This window comes from Natator depressus, chromosome 10 (assembly GCF_965152275.1).
Source record: "Natator depressus isolate rNatDep1 chromosome 10, rNatDep2.hap1, whole genome shotgun sequence".
Lineage (NCBI taxonomy): Eukaryota > Metazoa > Chordata > Testudines > Cheloniidae > Natator > Natator depressus.
In genome coordinates, this window is record NC_134243.1 from 46,174,315 (window position 1) to 46,200,146 (window position 25,832).

The following is a 25,832-nucleotide window of genomic DNA, read 5'->3' on the forward strand; positions in this document are numbered from 1 at the left end:
AGGAAAGGGGCGAGCCGTGGCTTTAGCCACAGAAGATGTGTATCATCCCATGCCAAGCCCAGAGAGCTAATGCAGCCTGGTATTTCCAGGGTAGTGGGGATCCAGGCTTGAGAAATTAGCCCGGCCAAGAGGGTAACCCCAGCCCAGCTCTTGGCAAAGGTGCCATGGGACGTAGAGTGTCCATTGCTTGCCCACTGTAGGTGTTACTCCTGCACTAGTGGGCTGATTGCACCAACCCGGCCCTGTCGCTTCCCTCTGACAAACAGGATTCTTGCTTGGTCTAATGAAAAGCAGTGCTGGGTCAGATCCTCACAGGCATCCAGGGTCTCCCACCCCAGCAATCTCCAGCATCCCAAGATGTACCTGGAGGCCCCGGGGGACCTGGGGGCCCTAGGGCAGGAGGACGGTGTGAGGAGTCTGCTGGTTTGCGGTTAATCCTCATCCAGGACTTCCTACTCTTGTTATCCAAGACGGGAAGCAGCAGCTGGGGAGGGGAAGGAAAAGAAGTGCAGACAAGCCCTGTAAGGAGGGAGGGTCACGCAACTTCTGCAGCCTCATGCCCCAGGGACAGAGTGTCAACAGAGTGATTCCCAGTGGCAGGGGCTGGAGAGCATCACTGAAAGTCAGGGGGGGCCTAGATTTGTCCCCCCACACACCTGACCCTCCTCTTCCTCTCACAGCCTCCCCAGCAGCCTGACCTCTGGCCCATGAGCACCTAGACCCACCCCTTCCAAATCTGCGTGAGCGGCACTGCAACCTGGCACACGGGGTCAGAGAGCTGCTCAGGTCTGGTCCAGCCAAATAGTGGTCGGGCCATGGCCCGGGTGGTCCCCTTGGCTCCATGGCCTATGCCTAGCAGGTTTAGGAGGGAATGGGAACCTGCTGCAAAGGGTATGCAGATTAGCCAAGAGAGGGAGGACCTCTGGGGAGAAGGTCCTGCCCCCTGCATGCCCCTCTCCTAATGGGAGTGGCCAGAGAGGCACCCCTCCCAGCACATCCTTTAAAAAAAGCCGTGTGGGCCGTATTCACCACAGGTACAAGTGGATGCAACCGCTCTGACTTCCATGGACTTGTGCCCACTTCGCACAGGTCTGAATGCGGCCCTTGGATCCATTTCCGGCCCGGGTCTGACTGAGCACGCCTGTATGATCGGGGCAACCACTTCCTGGACTACCTATTTCTTTTCAGCTCTGACTTGGTGAGACTCGGTGGCGGGGTGACAGCCCCAGGGTCCCGTTGAGGGCTGCTTCTGCAGGTTTGCCCCAGACAGCTTCTGTCGGAGCGCTGCCAGCTGTGTGTGACCAGGAGAGGCTCAGGGGTTGTTGTCCCACCTTCTGTCTCAGCTGGGAGACTGTCTGTTTCATGCTGGTGAACTCCTCGCAGGTGACGGAGCAGGACCTGGTGCCCATCAGGGTCTCCGACTTGACCACTGTGGTACCTGGAAGAGAATGACGCACCTGGGCCAGTCAGCAGCAGGAATGGGTGGGGGTGTGGACCTGCAGCCACGGGTCAGTGGAGCTACATCTGCTTGAGCCAGGGCTGAGCGTGGCCCCAGGGTCGGACAGTGCTAGGACATGATCCTTCTCCTGGTCCACGGACTCACCGTTGCTGGATTTCAGACAGGTTGTCCCGTCAGACGCTATGTAATAGCCACGCTGGCAATGGCACCGGTAGCTGCCTGGGGTGTTCGTACACAGCTGGTCGCAGACGGCACCTCCGCTTTCCACACACTCATCGATGTCTGGGGTTGAACACAGAGAAACGTCAGCCAGGGGAGCGCCAGGGGCCACGGAGGCCTTGCCAGGGGAACGGACGCAGCAGAAGGGAGATTCCTATCATCCTACAGCCCAGGACAGGAGATACACACATCCCTTGGGGATGGCAACCCTGCGATGGGTCTCTGGGAACCTTCCCCTAGGCGCCTACATTGGATGCTGGAGCCTAGGGATGGCTGTTATCTGCAGCAGCCTCTCCTGCAACAGAGTCCTCCAACCGACCCCAGGCCACTGAAAGATGCCGCATGTGTCCATTTATGACACATGAGCTATTCCGGAGCAAGGCCATTGCCACCAGCCCAGGCCAAGGGCGGGTACCCTTGGGGGCACTCACCGAGGCAGTAAGGGTGCAGGTGAGTCTTGTGGCGCTCTCTGTCGAAGCGATAGCCAGGGAAGCACGTGCACAGGACGCGACCAAAGTTGTCCGTGCACTGCTGCTCACACGGGAAGTCGGCGCACACATCCACGCCTGCAAAGAGGGGCAGATGGAGTTGTGCGCTGCTATACGGACCACCCCTCCCATGCGCCTCACCCTGGGTGTCAAGCAGGGTGGGTTGGACCGCAGCCTTGCAACTAAGGGTGACCCCCCCCCACACATCACAGTGCCTTGCCCTGGGACAAATCTTCAGCCTGGCTCTGACTTCCCTGTAAAGATGTAGATTTACACCAGTGGAGGATCCGGCCCCATATGTCCTCTGCACGCGTACGTAATTCATGGCTGGGCACTCCCCAGTAACTAGCATCCTCAACCCAATCTCTCCCTTCCACCAGGCATCCTCCCCACCTCCCTCTCCCAGCTGCCAAACCCTCTCCCCAGCTGTAACTGGCAGGTGACCCAATTCCTCTCCCAAGCCTCCCAACCTAACTGTGTCAGACCTGCCCCATCCCGTAATGGACCCACTCCACCCTCTGTCTAGCAGCACCCCAGGTGTCTAGCGAGAGTGCAGACTCCAGACCCATCATGCGCTGGACTCTGCAGAGAAGCTGGAGGGGCCCACATTCAACAGAGACTGGAAATGAGCCTGGAGCAAACCGTGGTTCCAAACATCCCGGAACTCTGGGGAAGATCTGGATCAGAACTTTGTGACCTGGACCCACCTCCAGAATGAAAGCAATGGACCCTTTCCCACCCAACACAGAGCAGAATGCAGAAAGCCTCGTCTGCTGAAATACCATATGCTGGGTGCTGAAGGTGTGATGTGTGAAAACAGAGAACTGCCATCACGTGGTGCAAGAAGCAGCCCTGTCATGAGCCAACATCTCAAGAGCTTTCGCCCTTGGAGCAGGCAGTGGAGAAGGCTGCCCAAATTTTGCAGCAAAGTCTCCCAGAGCCTTTCCAGGCGGATGGCATCATCCTGGCATTTATCTGACTAGACGATCCACTCACAGGTGACATGATCCGTGGCTTTAGTGCCACCTGAGAATAAGTGTGGACAGAGTGAGCAGGATGGGAGAGAGCTCCTTTTTATACTTACTTTCCGGGATACACTGGCCCATCACAAACCTATAGCCCTCACAGCACTTCCTCCTGGGGGAGAGAGAGCGAGAATCAGACAATTATTTATTTAATTGTATCACCTAGGAGCCCTAGTCATGGCCCAAGGCCACATTGTGCTAGGAGCTGTACAGGCACAGAACAAACAGACAGGAGCTGCCAATCTAAGTACAAGACAGGAGACAACAGATGGATACAGACAGACGGGTGAGCACAAGGGAACACTGGGATATTCTTGGTCTCCAGGCCTCTGAACACCAGTAGTTTCTTGTAGGCCTTGTGGCAGAGGAGAGCCCGGGAGGAGGCCGAGGTGGCTTTATGAGGAGGTCCTCCTGCACGTGAGGGGCAGCCTGGGGGAAAATGCAGAGGGGCTTGTTTGAAAATGCACCATGTGAGCGCTGGAGGCTGCATTGTGGACCACTTGCCAGCTCGAGAACGAATGAGCGACGAACACACATCTGCCCAAAAGCAGTTAGCTTCTGTCACAAGCAATTGGGAGACATCGCAGAAACAAGCAGGGCCAGATTCCTCACTGCATTGCTCCAGCGTGAGGCCAGGGTCGCTCTGCTGAAATCAATGGAGATGCACCAATGAAAGGAGTGACTCAGGGCCATGCATTAGCGGTCTTGGCTGAATGCTGAGGACCTTATTCAGGCCCTGCAATTTACAAGCCTGAAATGAGGACTTTAGGATTTGGGCCTGATTCTATCATTTGCATTTCTGTGAGATTATAACCTAGAATTCCTTATGTTGTTTATTATTTGTACCCCAGCAGCTAAAATCAGGGACCCATTGTGCTAGGCACTGAGACACAAAGAACCTACAATCCAAATAGACAAGCCAGACCAAGGGGACAAGGTCACACAGCAGGGCAGTGCCAGAGCTGGAATTAGAACCCAGTTCTCCTGAGTCCCAGTCCAGTGCATTATCCACTGGAGCATGCTACCTCTCTAGTAGCTAGAGAACAGCTTCGGCCCTGAAGCGCTCTACAGCATTGGGCTCACTCGTCCCCTGTGCCTTCATCTTTCTCCAGCCTCAACTTTTGCTGATGCTGGAGCCTGAGGATGAAATCGAGTCACTTGGTTGGCTACCGGCACCACAGCTGTTTCTGATGAGCCCCGGTACAGGACTTTTTTTTTCTGGACCTTTCCAAATGTATTCAAAGCTGGACTGATTGTTCCCTCCCCTTTGTGCCCCCAACGGGGGCGGCAGTCGCACACTGTACCACAAGGGGGCAGTACCACCACGGTGTCTCCTGGAGCTACTTTATGGCAGAAAAGAACCCAATCTCTGGGTTTGAATCAAAACCAGGAGGGTGGAATCGGCTGACTGGCCTCAGCAGAGGCCTTGTTGAAGGGGCGCAGGAGGCGGGATCAGCCAGGTGCCCAAAGCACTGCCCTTTCTTTCAAGCCACCCGCCTGACCCCTGGCAATTGTGCTGGAACCAGGAAATGGAGCATGCTGGAAGCCACCTCTGATGCCTGCTGTCCCCTTCAGCTCTGCTGCACTCTAGTTAATAAAAACAGCATGGAGGAGGATCCAGCGGGACATCTACCGTCTTTCTCCCTTCCCCTCCCCTGCTCTGTCTCTGCCCTGCCCGGCGCACTTCTCCAAACCTGGGTCTCCTCTGAGGCCACCCTCTACGTTACTTCTGGCATTGTGAGGCTCCCAAGGAAGGCTGTTGACCCACTGTGAGTCTGGGCCTCTTCCGGCTTTGATCCCATGACCCCAGCCCCTAGGAAACGAGGACTGGAACAGTGACGTGACCTGCCTATAGTCACGCAGGCGATCAGTCGCAGAGTCAAGAATAAGAACCCAGGAGTCCGACTCCCCTTCCCACGCACTCAGCGGTCGATTGTTAGGCAGCAATAAGGGATTCACTGACAGGTTAAAAACCTTCCCCTGCAGACTGAGCCCCTAGTCTCCCAAAGCCATGTCTCAAGCCCTAGAAGGGACGGGCGTACAAGAACACAATGGCACTGAGTGTAACAGAGCACTGTGGAGAGTAAAGATGGATTCCCAGCTAGTCCTGGCAGGGTGTTGAAGCTGGAGTCCAACCTGCCACAAGCATGCTGCTCTGAAGAAGCTAATTTCTCAGAAGACTGGGCCTTTTACTGATGGGGCACTGCTCCCCCAGGGGTAGAATGGGTTGGCTGGAGGGAATAAGCACGAGCGGATGGTACCCCAGGCTCTAGCTGAATTTAATGTTGATGTCTACAGAAGCCATGTGCTGAGTAGGGAAACCTGTCCACTGCCCTCGGTGCTTTCATTAAAGCCAGGGCAGGCTGTCAACACGAGACATGCCTGTGTGGAGCGGCGTCCTGATGGCCTGCACGCCGGCAGGGTTTGGAATGAGGCCGCCTGCTTTCACTGTGCTCTCAGCGTCGGAGGAAGAGTTCAGCCACAGGAGAGAGCGAGCTGAGAACGGAGCCAGCGCTAGGACTAGAGCCAGTCGAAAAGCTTCTGTGGGAACATCTGTCCCTGTCTGGCAAAAGCTGATTTGACTAAATCAAAACGTTTCCTGGGAATGTCTCATTTTGGGCAAATTTTCAAGGGGAAATTAATGAAACGCTGTTTCGATAAGGTAGAAATGTTTCTCATTTGGATCTTTATCAACACGAAACATTTTGATAAAGTCAAAATGCTTCTGTTGTATTGTTTTGACTCATCTCACCTTGACCCTTCCCCCCCAAACCTGAGTCGGCACAGCCACACTGACCCCAGGGGCAGGAGGACGAGAGCTGGCCTAGCCTTGAAAGGGTCTGGTTGTTGTCCCAGCCGGTGTGGCTCCGACACTTGTAGCTGGATCCTGTTGCCTTTGGGTCAGGTTGCAGGGCTCTACGCTGTGTCCTGCTCTGGGATTTGGACGGGCGGCAGGCTGGCTGGAGCTGGTGTTGGAGATCAGAGCAGGGGCATCAGAGAGCTGCCCGGCATTCAGCTCTCTAGCATTAGTGCTCTCCACCCACCTGCCCTCCTTTCCCCGCTTGGTTTTCAGCATTGCAATCCCCAGACCAGAGTCCGAGCATGATGTGCATGATCATTGGCCTCTGTTTCATGTAGCCTTTCCCGCTGAGAGGAGAATAGCTGGGTTAGCTGCTATACCATTCTCTGCAGCGCCTCCTGCTGGGAGAGACTGGGACTGGAGTCCCCCTGATTTCACCTCTGCACCATTGTCCTGCAGCACCTCCTGCTGGGAGAGACTGGGACTGCAGTGGGTTTAGCTTCCTGTGCTGCCCACCAGGGAGAGCCATCACTTTCCTGCTCCCAGGTGGGATTTCCCTGGAGAAAGGTAGTTGGGCTTGGAGCTGCCAACTTCTTCCTCGGGCTGTATCTGAGCAGTTCGTTTTCTTGCTGGAGTGGGGTGCTGGGGGGGCCCTGTGCTCTGGTTTGCTTATTTTACACTCGTATCTGCCCCTGTTGCGGTGCGTCATTTTCCTTTCTAAGCTTAATTAACCTCTCCATGAGTCTTCTGCCCCATGCTTGGTAAAGTTACTGGATCTCCTCTCCTCTCCTAGCCAGGTCCTAGAACTGCTGGGGGCTGAAGCGGGACTCTTAGAGTGACAAAGGACGTACAGCAGCTGGTGAAAGAGCAGAGGGCAGAGGAGACATGTGGGAGTACAGTTTGTAGTGTACAGAAGGGGGGCCATTGCAGTCAGAGGCAGTGTGTGCCAGAGGTTAGAGCACAGGCCTGAGAGCCAGGCCCTTTGGGTTCCTCCATTCCTGGCTCTGCTACTGACTCACTCTGTAACCTTACGCAAAATCCCCCTTCCCCTCTCTGTGCCTCAGTTTCCCAGTCTTTAAAAGGGGCTAACACCTCCCATCTTTGTAAAACGCTTTCAGATCTAAAGCAAACTAAGCCAGGCGTGGGAGGGGGAGGAGCTGGGGGGAGCAACACCCCCAGAGCCTGAAACAACACTACTCCTGCTGTATGTTCTGCCTCCCTGCCCCTCGGCTGGGGAGCAATGGCCGTCTAGCTACTGGGCCTGGTTGGGTCTCTAGGGCTGCACAAAGGGAGAGCTGGCCAGGATATGTGGGCTGAGAGCCTAGATCCCCCATCCCTCCGCTGCCCACTCCATACCCCCCATTTACCGCTTTAGAGGAGGGAGGACAGTCAGCCACCTTCTCACTTGGCTCCTTCTCTCCATTATTTAAGCTTTAGTTTAAAACAAAGTTTCCTGCCCCTCTGCTTGCAGAGACAACCTTTTGGGGTGTGGTGCTGCCTGCCTGAGTCTGCAGCCAGCCAAACTCTGGGCTGCGTTCTGCTCCCACTCGTCTGCATGTAAGCTCGGTTCCAGGGAAGTCAATAGCACCACACTGCTGTAAAGCCAGTGGGAGTTAGGTCAGATTTAGGCTACCTGGCTCTGAGAGAGGGGGGCCTTGATGCTGGAGACTAACAACAACAATTGCAACCCTCCCACTTATTTAGTCCACCACTGCTCAGTCTAGCAAAGGTTTGTCCTGGAGTATCTTAGATCTTCACTCCATACCCCCCTTCCCCTGCCACACACAATTCCAGGGCTTTGCTTTCCTCTGCACCACCCACTTTGGTAGGCCTTATTCATCTGGGCTGATGTGCAGGCTAAAAAAATCCCAGCTTGGCGGTTTCCCTTGCTGCTGGTACAGGCAGTAGCATCACCCCCAGTGCAATTTCTCTCCTGATGTCTATTTCACCGTGGGCTGGGTGAAAGGGAATGGGCACTCAGTGGCAGGGGGGGTGGGAAGTACATCCATCATCCCACATCTGCACGGCGGGTGGATGCTTCTAATGAGAGAGAGAGTGAGCCCAGGGGTATGTAAGTTTCATCTGTCTGATGCTAGAAGCAGGGCAGCGGTGACCTCATGGGAACAGACTGGCACAGAGGCAGCTGCTGCTGCCTGGGAACTGCTGGGGAGCCGGGGCTCAGAGATGAGACAGAGCGATCCCGGCCCTCTAGGGAGAGAGCAGGGAAGCAGAGCAGAGAACACCAGCCAATGTCAGCTTAGCGCTCCAGACGGGAAGGGGGAGATGCATCCCTGGGAACAGAACAAGGGTGGGAGAATCTGGTTAATAAAGTCAATTGAATCCCCATGCAGGGGGGATAAGAGTCCAGCCCACCCTGTGACAGGGCCCTTAAACCAGTTGGATCTGTTGCTCTGGGGAATTCCACCTATATAGGTGGAATCTCGGCAGAGTCCATATCATGGGGGGTCTAGGCCATACCCCCACAAGAGTCTCTGGTACCAGGGCATGGTGGAGGAGAGAGGGGTCATGGCCAGCGTATTCCTGTGCACTGGGCTATTCCCAGCTGTTGCAATGGTCCTTAGAGGCCAGACACAAGTGAGGGCAGGTTTTGGGGCTGGTCTGACTTGGGCCAGAGCCAAACTGACCCCCTAGCAACTTCAGTATAGGGGAGGCACCTTAGCACCTTCCCCCCCCCAACCCCTCCTGGTCTGTGTGCTGAGCGCCCCTCCAGTGCCAGGATGAATTTGGCCCTATGTGCCTCCATTCAAGGGTGATGGGCACTTTAAAAATGCTGAACAGAAGCATGGGATGATCCTTGCCTAGCTCCACCAGCTGGCGCAGAAACCAGTTAGACTAGCAAGGTGCCCAGTTAAATTGCTGGCTCTGGAACCAGTTAGCACTGGATCCTGTGCCCTACCCCCAAAAAACTCCAAACAAACCTGCTGATACTGCAATCGGCTAATCATGGGACCAAGTCACCAATGTACCAGCGGCCTGGCTGCTGTCCTCAGAAGGTGCCTAGTGCAACTCCTGCTGCAAACATCTTGCAAACCCAGTCTTCCCTGCCCCCAGTGACAGTCAGTGCAAAGGGGTGAGAGCTGCAGTTCATCTCAGGGACACAGGGAAGCTAATCTAGCTGCAGGCCTGGGGCGCAGTGGCAGGCGGAGATGAGTTTGATGAGGGCATAAGCTCCATGCAAACCATCCGGGCCGCAGAGCTGCAGCAGTGACATGGACTGTTACAGGGAAAGCAAAGGGATCTTGCTGAAATATGTTTTGTAAAGCCACTTGAACCCTCAAGGGGTGGGGTGGGGGGCTGTTAGAGACGTTCCTGGCCTCTGCCTCCGCTGGGCCATTACACATGGCAATAGCATGAAGCACGGTGGGACAAAGGGGGCTGATGAAATCTGAGACAGCTGCGAGCACTGGGGACCTGCAGGGGAAAGGTTCACTGGAAGGGAGAAGCCTCGTAGAACCCCAGAAGCGGCCGCACTCAACCAGTAGCATGGAGGAGATGGTGGATTCTCTAACTTGAAGTCTTTAAATCATGAGTTGAGGACTTCAGTCACTCAGCCAGAGGTTAGGGGCCTACTTCAGGAGCGGGTGGGTGAGGCTCTGTGGCCTGGGACGTGGTGGGAGGTCAGACTAGATGATCCTGATGGTCCCTTCTGGCCTTAAAATCTCAAAGTCTATGAGATGCCATTCAGGAGAGAACGCATCGGCGCGGGCACCATTGTGATTGCTCTTGCAGTGGTGCCGAGAGGTGCTGGACAGAGAGATCACTGCCTCAAAGAGCTGCCAGTCAAAATAAACGAGACTGACAAAGGCGGGGAAAAGAAAGAGCTGCAGCGAGGGGAAGTGACTCACCGAGGTCACCCGGCAGACCAGTGGCAGGGCCTGGACCAGAACCCAAGACTCCCCGCCCAGCGCCCTGACGGCTGGTTGGTGGGTCAGCGGCAAAGATCTCGGCAAAGGAGCCGGCGGGGCAGGGGTTGCAGCTTCAGGGCCGAGTCTGTGGTGGGAGATGGTCGGCAAACGCTGCTGAGATTTAGCCTGTGCTGTGTTGAAGAGGCAGGAGGTCCTGTTCTGATACACCCATCCCCTTGGCACCCTGCTCTCCCTCCCCCGGTGTACCATGGGGCAGGCGAGAGCCTCGTAGGGCTGAGGCTCCCCCAGCAGCCCATCGGGAGCTGGGTCTGCGACACGGTCGGGTTCATGTGCCCACGTAGCCGAATGCGGAGAGGGGCCGGAAATGGCCATGCCCATCTCTGGGGAGGCAGCGATCCCGCACCCGTGCCAGAGACACCACCCTAGCTGCTGAGCTGCGCAGGCTCTGTCCGGGTGAGGGTTATGCTGGTGGTGGCGTTGCCAGCCGATCTGAATTCTGGGCAGATGTGCAGAGCCCACTAGGGGAAGGACACGGCCACAGATCACAGAAATCAACGAATTCCCGGGGGACACAGAATGAAAACCAGGGTGCAGGTGAGAGGGTCAAAATGAACCTTGGCTGGGGACCCCGAGCAAAGAACCCTGGACTGGTCCCACTGCTATCACTATCAGCCTGGTCTGGATTAGTGCCAGCAACCTGTAGGTGAAATGATCCACTGCCCAATGCCAACCCCCTGCACTGCTCCCTGCTCTGGCTTTAAGTTCTCTGTGTCTCCTGCTGGGCTGGGTCCTTGCCCTGCCTGGGCTGCTGCTGCCGAGCCGTGGTGTGTCACTCCAGGCAGGGTCCAGCCCAGCAGAGGGGAGATGTCTGCGGCGTAATTCAATTAAAAGCAAAAGCCGGGTTCCCGCAGAGTCGGGGGCAGGGAGGAGCCTGTGGTTTGTTTTCTCAAACCCTCTGTGGAGACACTTTAATTAAAATGACCTTCCAGTCCCCCCATCCCCCAGCCTCACAATGCACCTTGAGGTCTGGCACCAGTGCCTACGCACGGCTTTAACCCTTCTTGCCTCCACAGCCTGGGCCCTGAGCATCTCGCCTCGCTGGCCTAGCCCCTCCCAGTCGCTCTTCCCAGTTCCTGCCCAAAGATCCTCCTCTCGGCAGACCTGGACTCCAGCGTTCTGCTGTCCACACAGAGGCCAAGTTCCTGAGAGCAGCTGTGCAGGCCAGAGAGGGGCACTTCACTCAGCATTTATCTGCTGATACGCCCTGGCCTTCCACAGCCTTTCCGCTCTCTAAACCCAATCCCCCTATTACAGCATGGTCTCATTTAGCCAGATAGCAAGGTGTGAGCTCCTGATCGGCCTGTCTGTCTGTCTAGGATACAGCCCTCATCCCCAAAGACTCTAGGCTCCTCCTGAAAGTTTGCGCCATTAGCCTCACAGTACACTTCAAAGATAGGGCAGCATGATTATCCTCACTTTACATCTGGGGAAACTGAGGCACAGTGAGGCTAAGTAATGGAACCAGAGTCACACAGAGAGTCTTGTGGCTGAGCTAGGAACCCTCAGTCCAAATCTAGCACCTTAACCACAGGATCATTCTTCTGCATTCTCTGCCAAGCAAAAGAATTCTGTTGTCACCCTGGAGGGCAACCTGATTGACATCACTGAGAAGGCTCCAGTGTAAACCTACTGCCCAGCTCCCAGAGCGAGGGGAACACGGAGCCTTCCCTCAAGGTCGGGTCCTGCAGCCATGGCGCCCCCTCCGGGCTGGCGGGGGAGAGAGGACTGGAGCAGACCTCTCTCCAGATCCCATCTGTGCGCTACCAGGCAGAGAGGCCCATAAAACTGGGCTCTAAGCAGCCTTCCCAGCTCCTTTCTTCTCCACCCCCAGTACCATGGGTCCACACTGAGAACGGAATTTGGCCTTCACTGTTTACCCCCCACCCCCTGTTCAGAATCAGCTGCAAATAGAGCGAGTTGCCCACTCCAGGTTGGTCATTGGAAGGCTAAATGAAACAGCACCCGACACGAATGCATGCCAGAGCCCACCCATTGCTCCACACCTAGAGCGTATCTACACTTGAAACGCTACAGCTGCAGCAGTTCCCACTTCCCACTGTAGCAGTTCAGTGTAGACGCACCCTGAGAGGCAGTAGCTAGGCTGATGGAAGAAGAATTCTTCCGTCAACCTAGTGCTGTCTACGCGGGGACTTAGGGCATAGCTACACTTACAGATGTAGAGCTCTTAAACCAGCCTTCGGAGAGCGCAGTAGGGAAAGCGCTGCAGTCTGGCCACACTGATAGCTGCAAGCACACTGGCACAGTTGCAGCACTTGCAGCGGCATTGGGAGCAGTGCATTATGGGCAGCTATCCCAGCATGCAAGTGACTGCAACTTGCTTTTCAAATGGGGGGGTAGGGTGGAGTGTGACAGGGAGTGTGTTGTGTGTATGTGGGGGGAGAGAGAGTGGGTTTTGGGGGGCTGAGAGCATGTCAGCATGCTGTCTTGTAAGTTCAGACAGCAGCAGACCCCCCTTCCTCCCCCGCCTCTCTCTCTCACACACAGCATGCCACAGTAATGGTTGCTTTGTCTCGGAGCAGATAAGCAGCTGGCTGTCAGAAATGGAGCTTTGAAAGGGCATTTCCACATTCGTGCAGCGATTACAAAACAATTAGAAGAGTGTCCACTTGACTTAAGGGATTATGGGACATTTCCGGAGGCTGATCAGTGTGCAGTAATGCAACACGTCATTCACACTGACGCCCGGGCATTGCAGCCAAGGCTCATCAAACGTTATTCCACTTGCCGAGGTGGAGTACCAGGAGCGCTCTAGCCGTGGAATCAGAGCGCTCTACGTGCCTTGCCAGTGTGGACAGGTAGTGAGCCAGGGCACCTGGGGCTGCTTTAATGTGCTCTAACTCGCAAGTGTAGCCAAGCCCTTAGGGTTTTTCCCACCCCTGAGTGATGACACTGGACCAAGCTAATTTTCCAGTGCAAGCCAGCCCAGATCACCAGCCAACCATAACTTTCTGCCTTTGGACTCAGTCATTCGGTACTTCCCCCTCCCTGGAGCTGTACTTTCCGCCTAGAATTGGGATGGCTCATTTTCAGACATTGTCCTCTGGGACGGAAGCATCACAAGGAGCTCACGCTGTGACTACCTCAGTGTTGGCTCTGGAAGCTTTCGTCTGGGACAGTCTTGCCTAGGATATCATCACACAATGTCATACCAAACTAGGGAGGGTAGATCCATTGCATCCCCCTCCTCCACCCATTCTGTAATCGCACGGCAAGGTCCAATCTCATTAAGACTGTACTGATGCTGAGGCTGCACGGTGCCTAGGTAAGTTGCCCTCTGCCACAATCTCCCTACTCCTCCTCCTCCTCCTTTGGGTGATGTACTGAGATCTGGGCTGGGGTCAGCTGACTCAGCGCCAGGAGGAGCGAAGAAGTCACTCCAGCTGGGCACAGAGACCACCATGACTATGGAAACTCTCGTGCATCTGTAGGTAGTGCACGTCGGCTGCATTTGGGCAGGATTCCAATCCCCGCCCCACTTTTTCCCAGGACTGAAGGGGAGGATGCTCAAAGCCTTACTTTTGGGTATAGCGTCAGGCAGAGCTCACCCTTCGCCGGACGCCCTTCTCAGCTACATGCGCAATCCAGCTGTGAAGAGACTCCTGGATAAACCCTCTGGACCAAGGCCTCCCATCACTCAGAGCTGGCGACAGTCAACGCTTGTTTGAACGAGGAGGCTGAAGTGCCCTCTGGCTCAAGGAGAGGAATAGTCTCTCTAAGGCAGGGCTGGGAGCTACTGGTGGCGCAAAGTGGGGAGGCTCAGAAGAAAAGGTCTGACCTGGGGACATGGCAATGGGAGATGTGGATGCTTAGCTCTTCTCAGGATCAGGCCCTAGCGGAAGACCAGATCTTGGTCCCCACTGAGCCAGCTTGGCACCAGTCTGGTGGCACAAAGCAGCCTCCAGGCCTGTTTCGCCAATTACTGGAGATTTTCCTGGCACAGGGGAAACCTCTGTGTGGGCAAGAGCCAGTATAGCCAGCTCTGTGCTACCCCTCCTGCCCACCGCAGCACCGGGGTGTGGCTGAGGTAGAAGGACAAAGGCCTGAGCTGCTGTGTGCAATGCAGTCACTGCATGAGCTCACCTTGAACCAGCCGTGAGGCTGTCCTGAGTTGGGACTGGACTGGCAGAAAGATCCCTCTCCAGCCGCTCGCTCCCAGCTACACCAGGTACTGCAGGGCTGGTCCCAAGGACCTGGCCCAGCAGCTCTTCCAGATTGCAGCATTGCGGCTGCTGAGGCCAGTCAAGCTGGAGCTGAAGAGGGGACTGCGAGAATATGTGATGCATGTCAGCTGGGGGGGCATAGACAGTGCTGATTCAGCTTCCCCCGAGTTAGCGTTCGGGGGGAACCCCAGCCAAGCCCAGACCTGCCTGTGGCTAGGAAGCCCATGCTGAGAGGAGCAGCAAATGCCCGATGGAATAACCCCCCCACCCTCGCTCCCCCTCTGCTTCTCTGCACAGTTTCACTAATTAAAATGCTGGAGCCCAGCTGCTGCAGTAATGAAAGAGTTCAGGGGAAGCTCAGCTGGGCAGGGCACTGCAAGGTATTTGGCCCTGCTCCCAGCCAGTCCTGTAATCATCGCTGACTCAGCAGGCAGCTTGGGCAAAGGTTCAGCCAGCCCGTGTGCTTCCAATTTCCGCTCCAGCCCTGGTGACAGCGTGCAGAAGCCTTGAGGGTCTGCCCAACAGAGCAGGTAGCAAGACACGGTCCGGTCCGGTCCGGGGGCTGCCCTCCCAGATCAGAACACTGGCTTGGGAAAGGCAACTCTACCCCACTCCAGCTCCGCGGGCGGGGGAGTTTGCACACCCTTGTGCTTTGCAATAGTAACTTCTCAGCCTCTCCTCCTGCCAGGGGGCTAGTTAGTTACAACAGGCATCCGAACCTCTCCACATAATCACTCACTGTTTGTGCTTCTCTCCTCACCCCACTCTCCTCTTACCTCCCCTTCCTTCAGTGGCTCTTCTCCTCCCTCAGCCTGGGTGTCCGGCAAGGGTCTGTCCTCCTCTTCTCTCTTGACCCCTTGCCTCTGGGGGATCTCATCCACTGACATGGCTTCAGCCACTATCTTTATGTCAGTGACTCAGAACTCTACCTCCCCTCTCCTGACCTGCCTCTCTCCAGCCAATCCGCATCTCGCCCTCTCGCTGAGACTGAAACTGATCTCCCCAGCTTCCCTCCCTAACCTTCCCCGCTCCCCCTGTCCTTACTGATCACACCCCCAGCCCCCAACACTCAGGCCTTGGGGTCCTCTTTGACTCCTCCCCCTCTCCTTTGCCCCACCCACCATTGTGGGGTGTCCCAAACATGCTGCTTCTTCCTCTGGATAATATTACCGATTTTGGCACAGGGCTACTTGGGGATGGTAGTTATTGGTTTCATTTATTGATCTGAAATCTACCTATTTTGACTGTATCTGCTATCCCCTTCCCTAACGCAGCCTCGGATATGGATTTATACAATTTTTTGTAAGGCCGGAAGGGACTGTTTGGATATGTTCTCTGACCTACACAGCACAGAGTATAGAAATTGACCTAGTGATTCCTGCACTGAGCCCAATAACTTGCAGTTTAACTAAAGCAAGGGGTAACATCTTCATGGCTGCCACTGCACCGCTGTAATGTTTCAGTGTTGACACTCACTGCAGCGAGGGGAGGGGTTCTCCTGTCACTGTAGTTCAGGGATTCTCAAACTTCATTGCACCGCGAGCCCCTTCTGACGACAGAAATGACGACATGACCCCAGGAAGGGGGACTGAAGCCTGAGCCCACCGGAGCCCAGCCACCCTGAGAGAGGGGGCCAATGCCCAAGCCCAAGGGCTTTGGCCCCAGGCGGGGGGCCTGTAACCTGAACTCTGCTGCCAAGGGCTGAAGCCAAAACCGAAGCCCTACTCCCCAGGGATGAAGCCTTTGGGCTTCAGCCCCGGGCAGTGTGGCTCGGGCTTTGGCCCCAAGTGGCAGGGCTTGGGCTTTGGCCCTGGGCCCCAGCAAGTCTAAACACCAGCCCTGGTGACCCCATTAAAATGGGATCGTGACCCACTTTGGGGTCCTGACCCACAGTTTGAGAACCTCTGCTGTAGTTAATTCACACCCCCCCGAGAGGCAGTAGCTAGGTCAATGGAAGAATTCTTGGTTACATCAGCTTAACTACATCACTCGGCGTTGCGGCTTTTTACACCCCTGAGAGATGTAGCTGTGCTGATGTCAGTTCCCGGTGCAGATCAGCCCTGCGTGACTGAGCGGCCAAGGCCCTTTTACACACGTGATTTAAGAGCCTAAGGCCTGGTCTACACCAGAAAATTAGGTCGAACTAATGAAAAATCCACAGCAGCGTAGTTAAGACGACCTAACCTCGTGTGTAGGCAGCACTAGGTCAATGGACGAATTCTTCCATCGACCTGGCAACCACGGGGAGGTGGATTACCTATGCTGGTGGCAGTATCCTTCCCGTCAGTGTAGATTGCGTCTATACTGAGGCACTACTGCAGCGTATAAGTGTAGACAAGCCCAGAGCGTGGCTGACTTTCAGTAAGACTCAGAGTACTGAAGCCCAGATCCTCAAGGGTATTTAAGCTCCTAACTTCATTGATTTCCGTGGGAGTTAGGCACCTAAATACCTTTTAAAATCTGGCACTGTCACTTTTGAAATGGGACTTAGGCTCCTAAACCACTCAGATGCCTTTGAAAATATACTGTCTCTATGTGTGTGTGTGTGGATAGCACCTAGCGTATTGCAGGGGCTACGTGACTACAAATCTGCTGGATCAAAAGGTACGTCTACGGCGGTGTGTAGAGTACAGACACTGCACACCCAGCTAGCATGGGTGTATATAGCGTGTAGATGGTGTGGCACGGCTTAGGCCAGAGGTCAGCAAACTACAGCCCACGGGCCACATCTGGCCCACGGGATCGTCCTGCCCGGCCCTTGAGCTCCCGGCCAGGGAGGCTAGCCCCTGGCCCCTCCACTGCTGTCCTCCCTCCCCCGCAGCCTCAGCTCGCTGTGTCACCAGCGCTCTGCGCGGCGGGGCTGCGAGCTCCTGCTGGGCAGTGCGGTGGCATGGCTGGCTCCGGCCGGCTGGTGCAGCTGCCAGTCCTGCTGCTCTGAGTGGCATGGTAAGGGGGCGGGGAGCAGGATTGTTGGATAAGGGGCAGGAGGTCCAGGGGGCAGTCAGGGGACAGGGAGCAGGGGGCAGTTGGAGGTGGGGGAGGTTCTGGGGGAGGCGGTCAGGGGATGGGGAACGGGGGGGGGGTTGGATAGGCGTGGGAGTCCCGGGGGGGCCTGTCAGGGGGAAAGGGTGTGGACAGGGGTCAGGGCAGTCGGGGACAGGGAGCAGGGGGGATTGGTTAGGGGGTGGGGTCCTGGGGGGGGCAGTTAGGGGCAGGGGGTCCCGGGAGGGGGCAGTCAGGGGACAAGCAGCAGGGGGAGTTGGATGGGTCCGGGGTTCTGAGGGGGGCAGTCAGGGGGCGGGAAGTGGGAGGGGCGGGGTCCAGGCTGTTTGGGGAGGCACAGCCTTCCCTACCTGGCCCTCCATACAATTTCAGAACCCCGATGCGGCCCTCGGGCCAGAAAGTTTGCCCACCCCTAGCTTAGGCAGATTGAGCGCCCTACACGCCTGAATCCCCCAGGGTACATACCCTACATGGCTCTCTGCACACCCAAGCAGCGACTCCCGTCTACACTGCTGTGTTTAGCAGTGCAGTGTCCCGCTGCCTCCCACCCCTGCCAGAGCCTTTCACTGCGATGCGTAGTCACACGCTGCAGTGACAAGTGGGGATGCAGCCCGCCTTTCACTGCGGCACGATGGTACTCGACACGCCACCATAAGTGTGGACATAGCCAAAGAGAGACCCAAGGGTTCACCGCAACGGGCACAGAGTTGCCATGTGCGTCTGCGATCTCTCTTTCAGCGAGTGGCTGGGTCTATTCAGCTCTCTCCCAAAACTCCACGCTGCTCTATTTCTCCAGTCTCCAAAGGCTCAAGAATTCCCTTGGCGATGCACAAAAAATGCTGGAGTGTGCATTTAAAAAATGCCTTTGCAATGACTGAAGCCTGCCAAGCCCCGCTCTCCTCAGACCGTTTTCGACTGAAGATGATGCCGGTCTGAGGGAAGCTGGCCACATCTGGTGCTCAGCTGGGCTGCCTCGGAGAGACACATGGTTTGGGTTTGGATACTTCAGACCTCCTTTTTCTGGTACAGGATTCGTGATCTCAGTAGAGCTATAGATCACACACGGCACCTCAGTGCACAAAGCCCTGCCTGTGGAAGAGTTCCGGGAGGATTTCACTGGAGAAGCTCTGGGTAATAGCACTAATACTGTGAGTGTTTAGGGGGTCTTTTATTTGTGAGTCTCAAAGCACTTTACAAATATTAACTCATTAAGCCCCGGAACACCCTCAGGCCCGCTCCTGCATTCCTCACACATTCACACTCTCCACGGTCGTTGGGCTGGACTCCCTGCATAGCTCTACCGGAGTCCTTGGAGCATCGCTGATTTACACCAGCTGGGGCTCCTCCTGGGCGTTGTGATTGTGCAAGCAATGCAGGATCAGACCCCCTGTGGTGTAGTTATTATCCCCATTGTACAGCTATGGGAACTGAGGCATAGAGAGCAGAAGGGACTTGCCCTTGGTACGAGAGTGGAAGAACCAGAAATAGAACCCAGGCATCCTGGCTCCTGCTTCTCCGGATTTAACCGTTAGACACAGTAAATCTATCCTGAGAGCTGTGACCTGTTTGTTTATCCTCATTATAGGAAAGACAAAGTCTTCTAGATGCCCCCCAATTTCAAAATCCTAGGGGTGCTACACATGCCTCCTCTTTCCCACCCTGAGCTTCCAAATAGGCACATGACTTACCGTAAGCATGTGGCTGGCGTCCCACCTGCTCCTGTGCAGGAGTATTCCATGGTCAGGATTTTATTCTCGGGACAAGATTTGCTGCAGGAAAGATGAAGGAAGAGTTTAAGTCTAGTTTGTTCCTTCCAGATCAGATTGCAGGACTGCCTTGGTTCCTAAAGCCATCTCAGCCCATCCCACCTGAGTGTCATAGGCACGTGTCAGACCAGTAGACATGGTCTGGTGGTTTTTGCTTACTGGTCTCGGGTCTGGAGTGACATGAGGGCCTTAAGGTTGTATTTGTCAGAATTAACCGTCCCTCCAAACAGACCACATCACAGGCAAGTGCCCTTGGATACTTGTGACCTGAGAAGCGAGTCAAATTTTCATGCCCTGGGGATGTTCCTGTGGGAAGTAGGACTTGATGGAGCCTGGTATTTTCTTTGATGCATTTCTCTCAAATCTCCAGCTTTTTCCAGGGTCAAACTATACTCAGAGGCCACACTGAGGTCTTGTCTACACTACAAAGAGAGGTCGACCTAAGTTAGGTCAATGTACAGCCACCACAGTAATTACTGCCGTGATTTATGTCCACACTATGCCCCCTCTGTTGGTGGTGCATGTCCCCACCAGGAGCGCTTCCACCGATTTAACTGACAGTGTGGGGCATTGCGGGGCACTGACTGCCCGGAGACCCCCGCCGGGGCTGACAGCTGGAGCTCCCCCTGCTGGGCTGACAGCTGGAGCCCTGCCACTGAGCTGCCAGCCCCGGCTTGGCGGGAATCCGGCTGTCAGCCCTGGTGGCAGGGCGGCTCGGGCTGTCAACTCTATGCTCACATCGCCTGTTGCTGCCTTTGACAGCCTGAGCTCTCAGCCCCACATGAGGCAAAAGGCAGCAACAGGCGATGTGAGCCGTGCAGTGTGTACACGGACACTGCGTCGCCCTGACTGCGTCGACTTAAGCGCTATGCCTCTCGCGGAGGTGGAGCGATTAGGTGGGTGTACTGGGCATCTTACATCGGCGGGAGAAATGTTGTAGACACTTGCAGCGTTAAGTTGACGTAAGCTGCCTTATGGTGACCCATCTCTGTAGTGCAGACCAGGCCCTAGGCTTTCTTGTTTTTTCCCTCTCTGTTCTTGGCTCTGTCCTCAGTTTCAGTGTGTTCTCTTGCACACCCATACAAACCTACCCCAAACAATACTCAGCCCAGAAGCGCCTGGATGGCTTCACACACACCTTTTGTCTTAGGTGGCATTTATGTTTACAGTTATGTTAACAGAAAGATGAGTTCATACCTACCAACCTCAATGAGCTTTTAACCCAACCCATGATTAGGTTTCACCCAGTTTATAACAATATGCTGCTCTTGGCCAGGGCTCCTAGCCAGTGGCATGCCTGCCTTTACCTTGCTTTTAGCCCATAGTTAAGGTTAAGGTTTTGTCAAGGTTATTTTTAGCAAAAGTCAGGGACAGGTCATGAGCAATAAACAAAAATTCATGGAAGCGTGTGACCTGTCCCTGTCATTTTTACTAAAAATAACTATGACAAAATGGGGCTGACGGTGGAAGGACTGAAGCCCAAGTGGTGGGGGGATGGGAGCCCAAGCCCCACTGTAGAAGCGTGTGGGTGGTCCAGCACCTGCCACCCAGGAAGCTTGGGAGTTGCTGGAGTCCCCACAGAGGCTGGGAGTTCCAGTGTCCCCCCACCACCCACGGTGGTTCGGAGCTCCGGGGTCCCCCCATGGCAGCTCGGAGCTGCGGGGGCTGTGGGGCCTGCAGGGGCTGGGAGCTCTGGGGTCCCCCCACTGCCCACAGCAGCTCAGAACTCCAGAGCCCCTGCTAGCTGACAGCTCTGGCCCTCCACCCCAGGGCTGGGGGAAAATGTCATGGAGTCTCTGAAAGTCACGGAATCTGTGACCTCCGTGACATAATCTTACCTTTACCCATAGCCATGATCTGCTAGCAACATGCTCGGGCTGGGAAGTTACATTCTAGCGCTCAAGCCAGAACCTTCTAGCCTTAGCTAGAGCCTTCTAGCCCTAGCTAATGGCACCCCTTCAGTGCTTAGTGATCTTCTAGCCCTAGGTAGTATCATACCTGCTTTGTCTGGTGATCTAGCCACATGCCTGCCTTTGATAGTAAGCGAGCTCTAGCTAACATCATGCTTGTTATAGCTAGTGATCACCAGACCATGGAGATGTTGCTACACTGGCTAGTAAACAATGAAAGTGAATTATTGCTATGGGCCGCCAGCACTAAGCCTGGAGCAGCAACTGGCTGCTGCTCCGGGGAAGTGAAGTGGTAGTTGTTCTTTATGTTATCTTGTCAGTTTTTTTGTTAAAGAAACCTAACCCCCAGGGCATGGGGGAGTTTTGATTCCCCTGTGTATGGATTGTGTCTAAGAGCAGGTCGGGAAAGACTTTGAGCGCTCATGAGTTTCAAGGTGGCTGTGTGTGTGTGTGTGTGTGTGTGTGTGTGAGAGAGAGCAGGAGGCTGTACAATCTGAGTGTGAGTGTGTGTGTCTTTGTGAGTGTGTGCAGCTGTGTGTGTAGCAGATACACTGGTGGTGTTGCCAGGCCCAAATATTAAACAAGCAGGAGTCAGTCCCCCAAAATTCATGAGAGGCTTAAATGTCATAAGTGTATTTTTTGAAGTAATAAAAGTGGGGCTCTTTATATCTGCCTTCTGGTTTCTCAGCCTGGGGGTGCCCTCAAGTCACGTTTCCAAACTTTTCTGGGCTACAAGCTTACTTTTTTAAAAAAGAAAGCTGAGATTCTCACCTGATCACATGACTTGGGGAAGCAGGGCTTTAAACAAACCATCCAATATTGCGAGAGTTGGCAATGCTGCACTGGCCCAGAGTCATCCCTGGCGTCACTCCATTGCGATGATACTTCCTCCGCAGCGCACAGGGACCTCCCGGAAACGCTCTCTAAACTCCATCCAACCCATTTCGTCCTTCTATTATGAAAGTCACTAAATTCCCCCTCCCAGGCAACTGGTAGACTCTTTGGCTGGACTCCTTGGTAACATCTGAGCCAGCTGCAGCAGTAACAACCCTGGGGGGGGGGGGGGCGGTCTAATGGCCTGGAAAACCACACAGACTCATGCCGTGTGGTGGTTTGGGAGCTGGGTAAGGCGGAGTGCTCCTGTGTCAGGGGGAGGAGAGGAAGCTGTCCTGCGGCTGTGGGTAGGAGCTTTGGCAGCACTGGCCCCATCAACACAACTGGCGTATCTGAAACATCTTTTGCAGATTTTTTTTTGACAGGCATAAGGTGATGTGTCGTTGCTTCCAGTTAGTCCATTGTGCAACACCAGGAAAAACAATTTACTTGGAGGCTCCACAAAACGTGCGGGAGGGGATTTAAGGTCGGCGCCTCAGCTGCTGAACATTGGCATAGTTCCACTGACGTCAACAGAGCGAGCGTGCCCATTTACGCCAGCGGAGGATCTGGCCCTTAGAAAATACTTTGGTGCTTATGTCCTTAGCTATAAATCATTCTGCTCAGACAGGCTGTCTGTCTGTCTTGAAGGTGAGTCAGATCTTTCTCTCTCTCTCTCGTTCTGCAGCACCGAACATGTTAACAAAACAGAAGGGCCTGATCTGGGGCCTGACTCTTATCCCCAGGTTGACACTGGTGTAGTCCCACTGACTGTAAGGGAGTTATGCCTGATTTACCCCCCTGTAAGTGAGAAGAGAATCAAAGCCCAAACCTGAAGTCCTCCTCCCTCAGAATTCCCACGGGGTCAGATTCAGACCTGATGGAAGCAGCTGCAGTGTCAGTGGGGTCAATAGAGTTAGTCCTTCTTAAACCAGGCTGGAACTCAGCTCCCTGACCTCAGTTACAAATGCTGAAGGGGTAAGTAAAGGTGTCTGTGTGCGAAGCCTGTTCCAAGCATGCCTTCAGGGGGACAAGAACCACATGGCCCCGGGATTCTTCCTCCACCGGATGGGCAAAGACATGTGGTAATCCAGACACTGGAGGCTGCAGTAGGTTTTGATTATAAACTCTTTGGGGCAAGGGCTGTCTTCAGACATGTCTGTACAGCCCTTAACACAATGGGGCCACACTGAGCTCAGTTTATTCCAGTCCCCCATTTGTCCACATTACAGAGCAACCACACACCTTGGCACGATTTTCAGTCCGTGCTGCACTCTCATGCTGTCAGGCCAGACTGAGCTGCAGAGGGGGTCTGGGGATTAGTAACAGGGAATGGATCCCTTCACTGCCAGATCATTAGTTCAGCGCTGGCCCAGGTTGCGAGCGCTGAAAGTCATTTACCAGCTGAGGGCTGCTCGGTGGCTTGTGTGAAATGGGTCCAGTTCCTTGGGCACAACTGCCAAATGCAATTAACGCTAATTGGCAAGCCCTTGGTGGCCCTCCCAGAAGAGAGGCTAGGGGTTGAATGCACCATGGAGATTGAACTCCTTCTTCTTTCCTCACCCAAGAGGTGGGGAAGCTCTTGCTGCCAGGACCCATGCTGTGCCTGCCCTGCAGACAAATCCACAGAGGACTGTCATCTACAGGGCTATTGTCAGCCCAGCACGAAATGCACCTTTAAACAAAAACACACAAAGGATTGACCTACAGTGAAAGAGCTGCAATATGGCCCAGGCCTGGAATAGCAGAGGGGTTGCAGGTGAGGATGGGGGCACTGGCAGAGCTGGGGAGGTGGGACTGGAATAGCGGGGGGGGGGCTGCAGGTGGGGATGGGGGCACTGGCAGAACTGGGGGGGAGTCTGGAACTGGACTAGCGGGGGGGGGATGCAGGTGAGGATGGGGGCACTGGCAGAACTGGGGGGAGCCCAGGACTGGAATAGTGCGAGGGGGCTGCAGGTGAGGATGGGGGCACTGGCAGAGCTGGGGGGGCGCTCCGGGACTGGAATAGCGGGGGGGGGGGCTGCAGATGAGGATGGGGGCACTGGCAGAGATGGGGGGGCGCGCTCCGGGACTGGAATAGCGGGGGGGGGCTGCAGGTGAGGATGGGGGCACTGGCAGAGCTGTGGGGGGGGGCGCTCCGGGACTGGAATAGAGGGGTGGGGGGCTGCAGGTGAGGATGGGGGCATTGGCAGAGCTGGGGGGAGCGCTCCGGGACTGGAATAGCGGGGGGGGGGGCTGCAGGTGAGGATGGGGGCATTGGCAGAGCTGGGGGGGGGGCGCTCCGGGACTGGAATAGCGGGGGGGGCTGCAGGTGAGGATGGGGGCACTGGCAGAGCTGGGGGGGGGCCTCCGGGACTGGAATAGCAGGTGCTGGCTCAGCTCCAGGAGCTCAGTGGCTCTGAGGACAAGTGGCAAGCGCCAGGCGTCAGAGACCTGTGCAGGCAGAGTCCCGCGGGGCTCGCCAAGGGCGGGCTGCTGGGCGCCGGGAGCCGGCGGAGGGGAAAGGCTGGGGTGCCGGCTAGTGGCAGAGTGCGGCGCCCGGCCCGTCGCGCTGCTTACGGGAAGGAGCCGTTCGAGCTTCCCACGCCGGGCCCGAGCGCAGACCTGCGGGGGCGGTCGCCAGGCGGAGCAGGGAGCAGGCTCGGCTGCCGTGGGGCGGGCGGCTCCCGCACTGCGCCCCCGATCTCCTCCTGGGCGCCCTCCTCCCCGGCGGGAGCCCAGGGCTTGCCTCTGCGCGCGGCCCTCGCCCCGCAGCCCCCAAGCGCCCCGCATCTCACCTCTTCTGATCCCCGGAGAGCGGCGGGAAGGGTCCGGAGAGCAGGGAAGCGAAGAGCAGCTCGGCTTCCAGCAGGCGCAGCATCGCCCTGGACTCCCGTCCCGTCCGGGCTCCTCCCGAGCGCAGCCCCTCAGAGCCGGGCCATGCGGGACCCCGCAAGGGGCTGGCGGCTCTGGGACAGCTCGGCCTCCCCCGCTGCTCCCCCGGGCCGGGCTCCCCTGCCCGGCAGCCCGGCGCCCAGACGCGGCTCCCCGTCCCTGCGCAGGGTGCCCGCAGCTCCGCTCTCTCCTCCTCGATCTACCCCTCTGACTCCGCCGCCCTGCAGCGAGGCTCCCTGGCCCGAAGACAGAGTTCAGCCCCTCCCCAGATCCCTGCCCCTTCCCTCCGCTCGCCGCTTCGCCCTCGCCTTTTGTGTCCTGGCCGAGAGCCCCCTCTCCTGGTGCCAAAGGCTGCGTCCCTTCCCACCAAGACCTGCCCAGCGCCCGCAGCTTCTTGCCCAGGGCCGCCAGCTCTCCCTGGAGCATCCTTCTTCTGCCAGCCCAGCCCAGATCTTGTTTAATCTCCAGGAGCTCTCCGAAGTCGTGCCTGGATCTTGCTACAACCTAACCCTCTCCCCGTGCGGGAGACCGGTGATGGGCAGCTAAACAGGGAACTGCCCAGAGGTTATGGGCCCCAACAGGGCATGTACAGTTAACACGGGGCCAAAGCCAGTAGAGTGGGAGTAGAGAAGAGCACTGAGGGAGGAAGGGTAGCACCTTTTCACCCCCTTTAGGGCCTCTTGCCAGAGCAGTGTAAAGGGGTCTTTGGGGAACTGGGAGTCAGGCCCTGTTTATTTACCCAGCACAGGCATTGGACATGGCGCTATGGAGAGGAATGGACTATGAAGAGCCTGGTTCTCCTTTCCCAGGGGTGTAAATCAGGCCACACTCCCCTGGAGTTGGTGGAATTCCACCCGTCTGGGCATGCGGGGGGTGGGGGGGGGTGTACAAAACTCCCAAGCTCAGCTTGGAGCACCTTGCCCATCATTTGAAACTAGGAGACCAGGATGGCAAACATCAGCTCACTCCTTCCACCAGCCAGGGGCACGCAATCAAAAACCAACACCTCCGTGGCCCAGCCTCCATCCCCTGTCTCTCTGCAAAGGCCAGCTGAATCAAATGGGCCCTGCCCTTGGCCAGTCTGGGCTATTTTGGACTAGGGACGGGAGGGAATTCCAGAGCCCCTGGGGCCCTCATGGAGAATGCCTTGCCAGCTGCCACCCCACCGTCACCTCTAAGCATCAGTCTCCTAAAAGAAGTGGGGGAAGTTTCCTCTCTGGAGGAATTTAAAATAGGTCTGAACAAAACATTGAGAAGAATCCTGTGCTGGAAGGGAGATCGACTGAA

At 56.0% G+C, this 25,832-nt stretch overlaps 1 protein-coding gene across 2 annotated transcripts in view; it reads right to left on the reverse strand.

The window, feature by feature from the left end:
* Positions 1-24,770, reverse strand: part of LOC141995126 (collagen and calcium-binding EGF domain-containing protein 1-like) — a 32,497-nt gene extending 7,727 nt beyond the window's left edge. For both annotated transcript variants that reach the window (XM_074965996.1, XM_074965995.1), the window contains exons 1-7: positions 24,449-24,770; positions 18,811-18,891; positions 3,251-3,303; positions 2,110-2,244; positions 1,604-1,741; positions 1,332-1,438; positions 364-484 (exon numbers count right to left, since the gene is read on the reverse strand). In XM_074965996.1, coding sequence (XP_074822097.1) covers positions 364-484; positions 1,332-1,438; positions 1,604-1,741; positions 2,110-2,244; positions 3,251-3,303; positions 18,811-18,891; positions 24,449-24,531 — 718 coding nt within the window. In that variant the 5' untranslated portion in view covers positions 24,532-24,770. The remainder of the gene's footprint in view (positions 1-363; positions 485-1,331; positions 1,439-1,603; positions 1,742-2,109; positions 2,245-3,250; positions 3,304-18,810; positions 18,892-24,448) is intronic.
* Between the last annotated feature and the right edge of the window lie 1,062 nt (positions 24,771-25,832).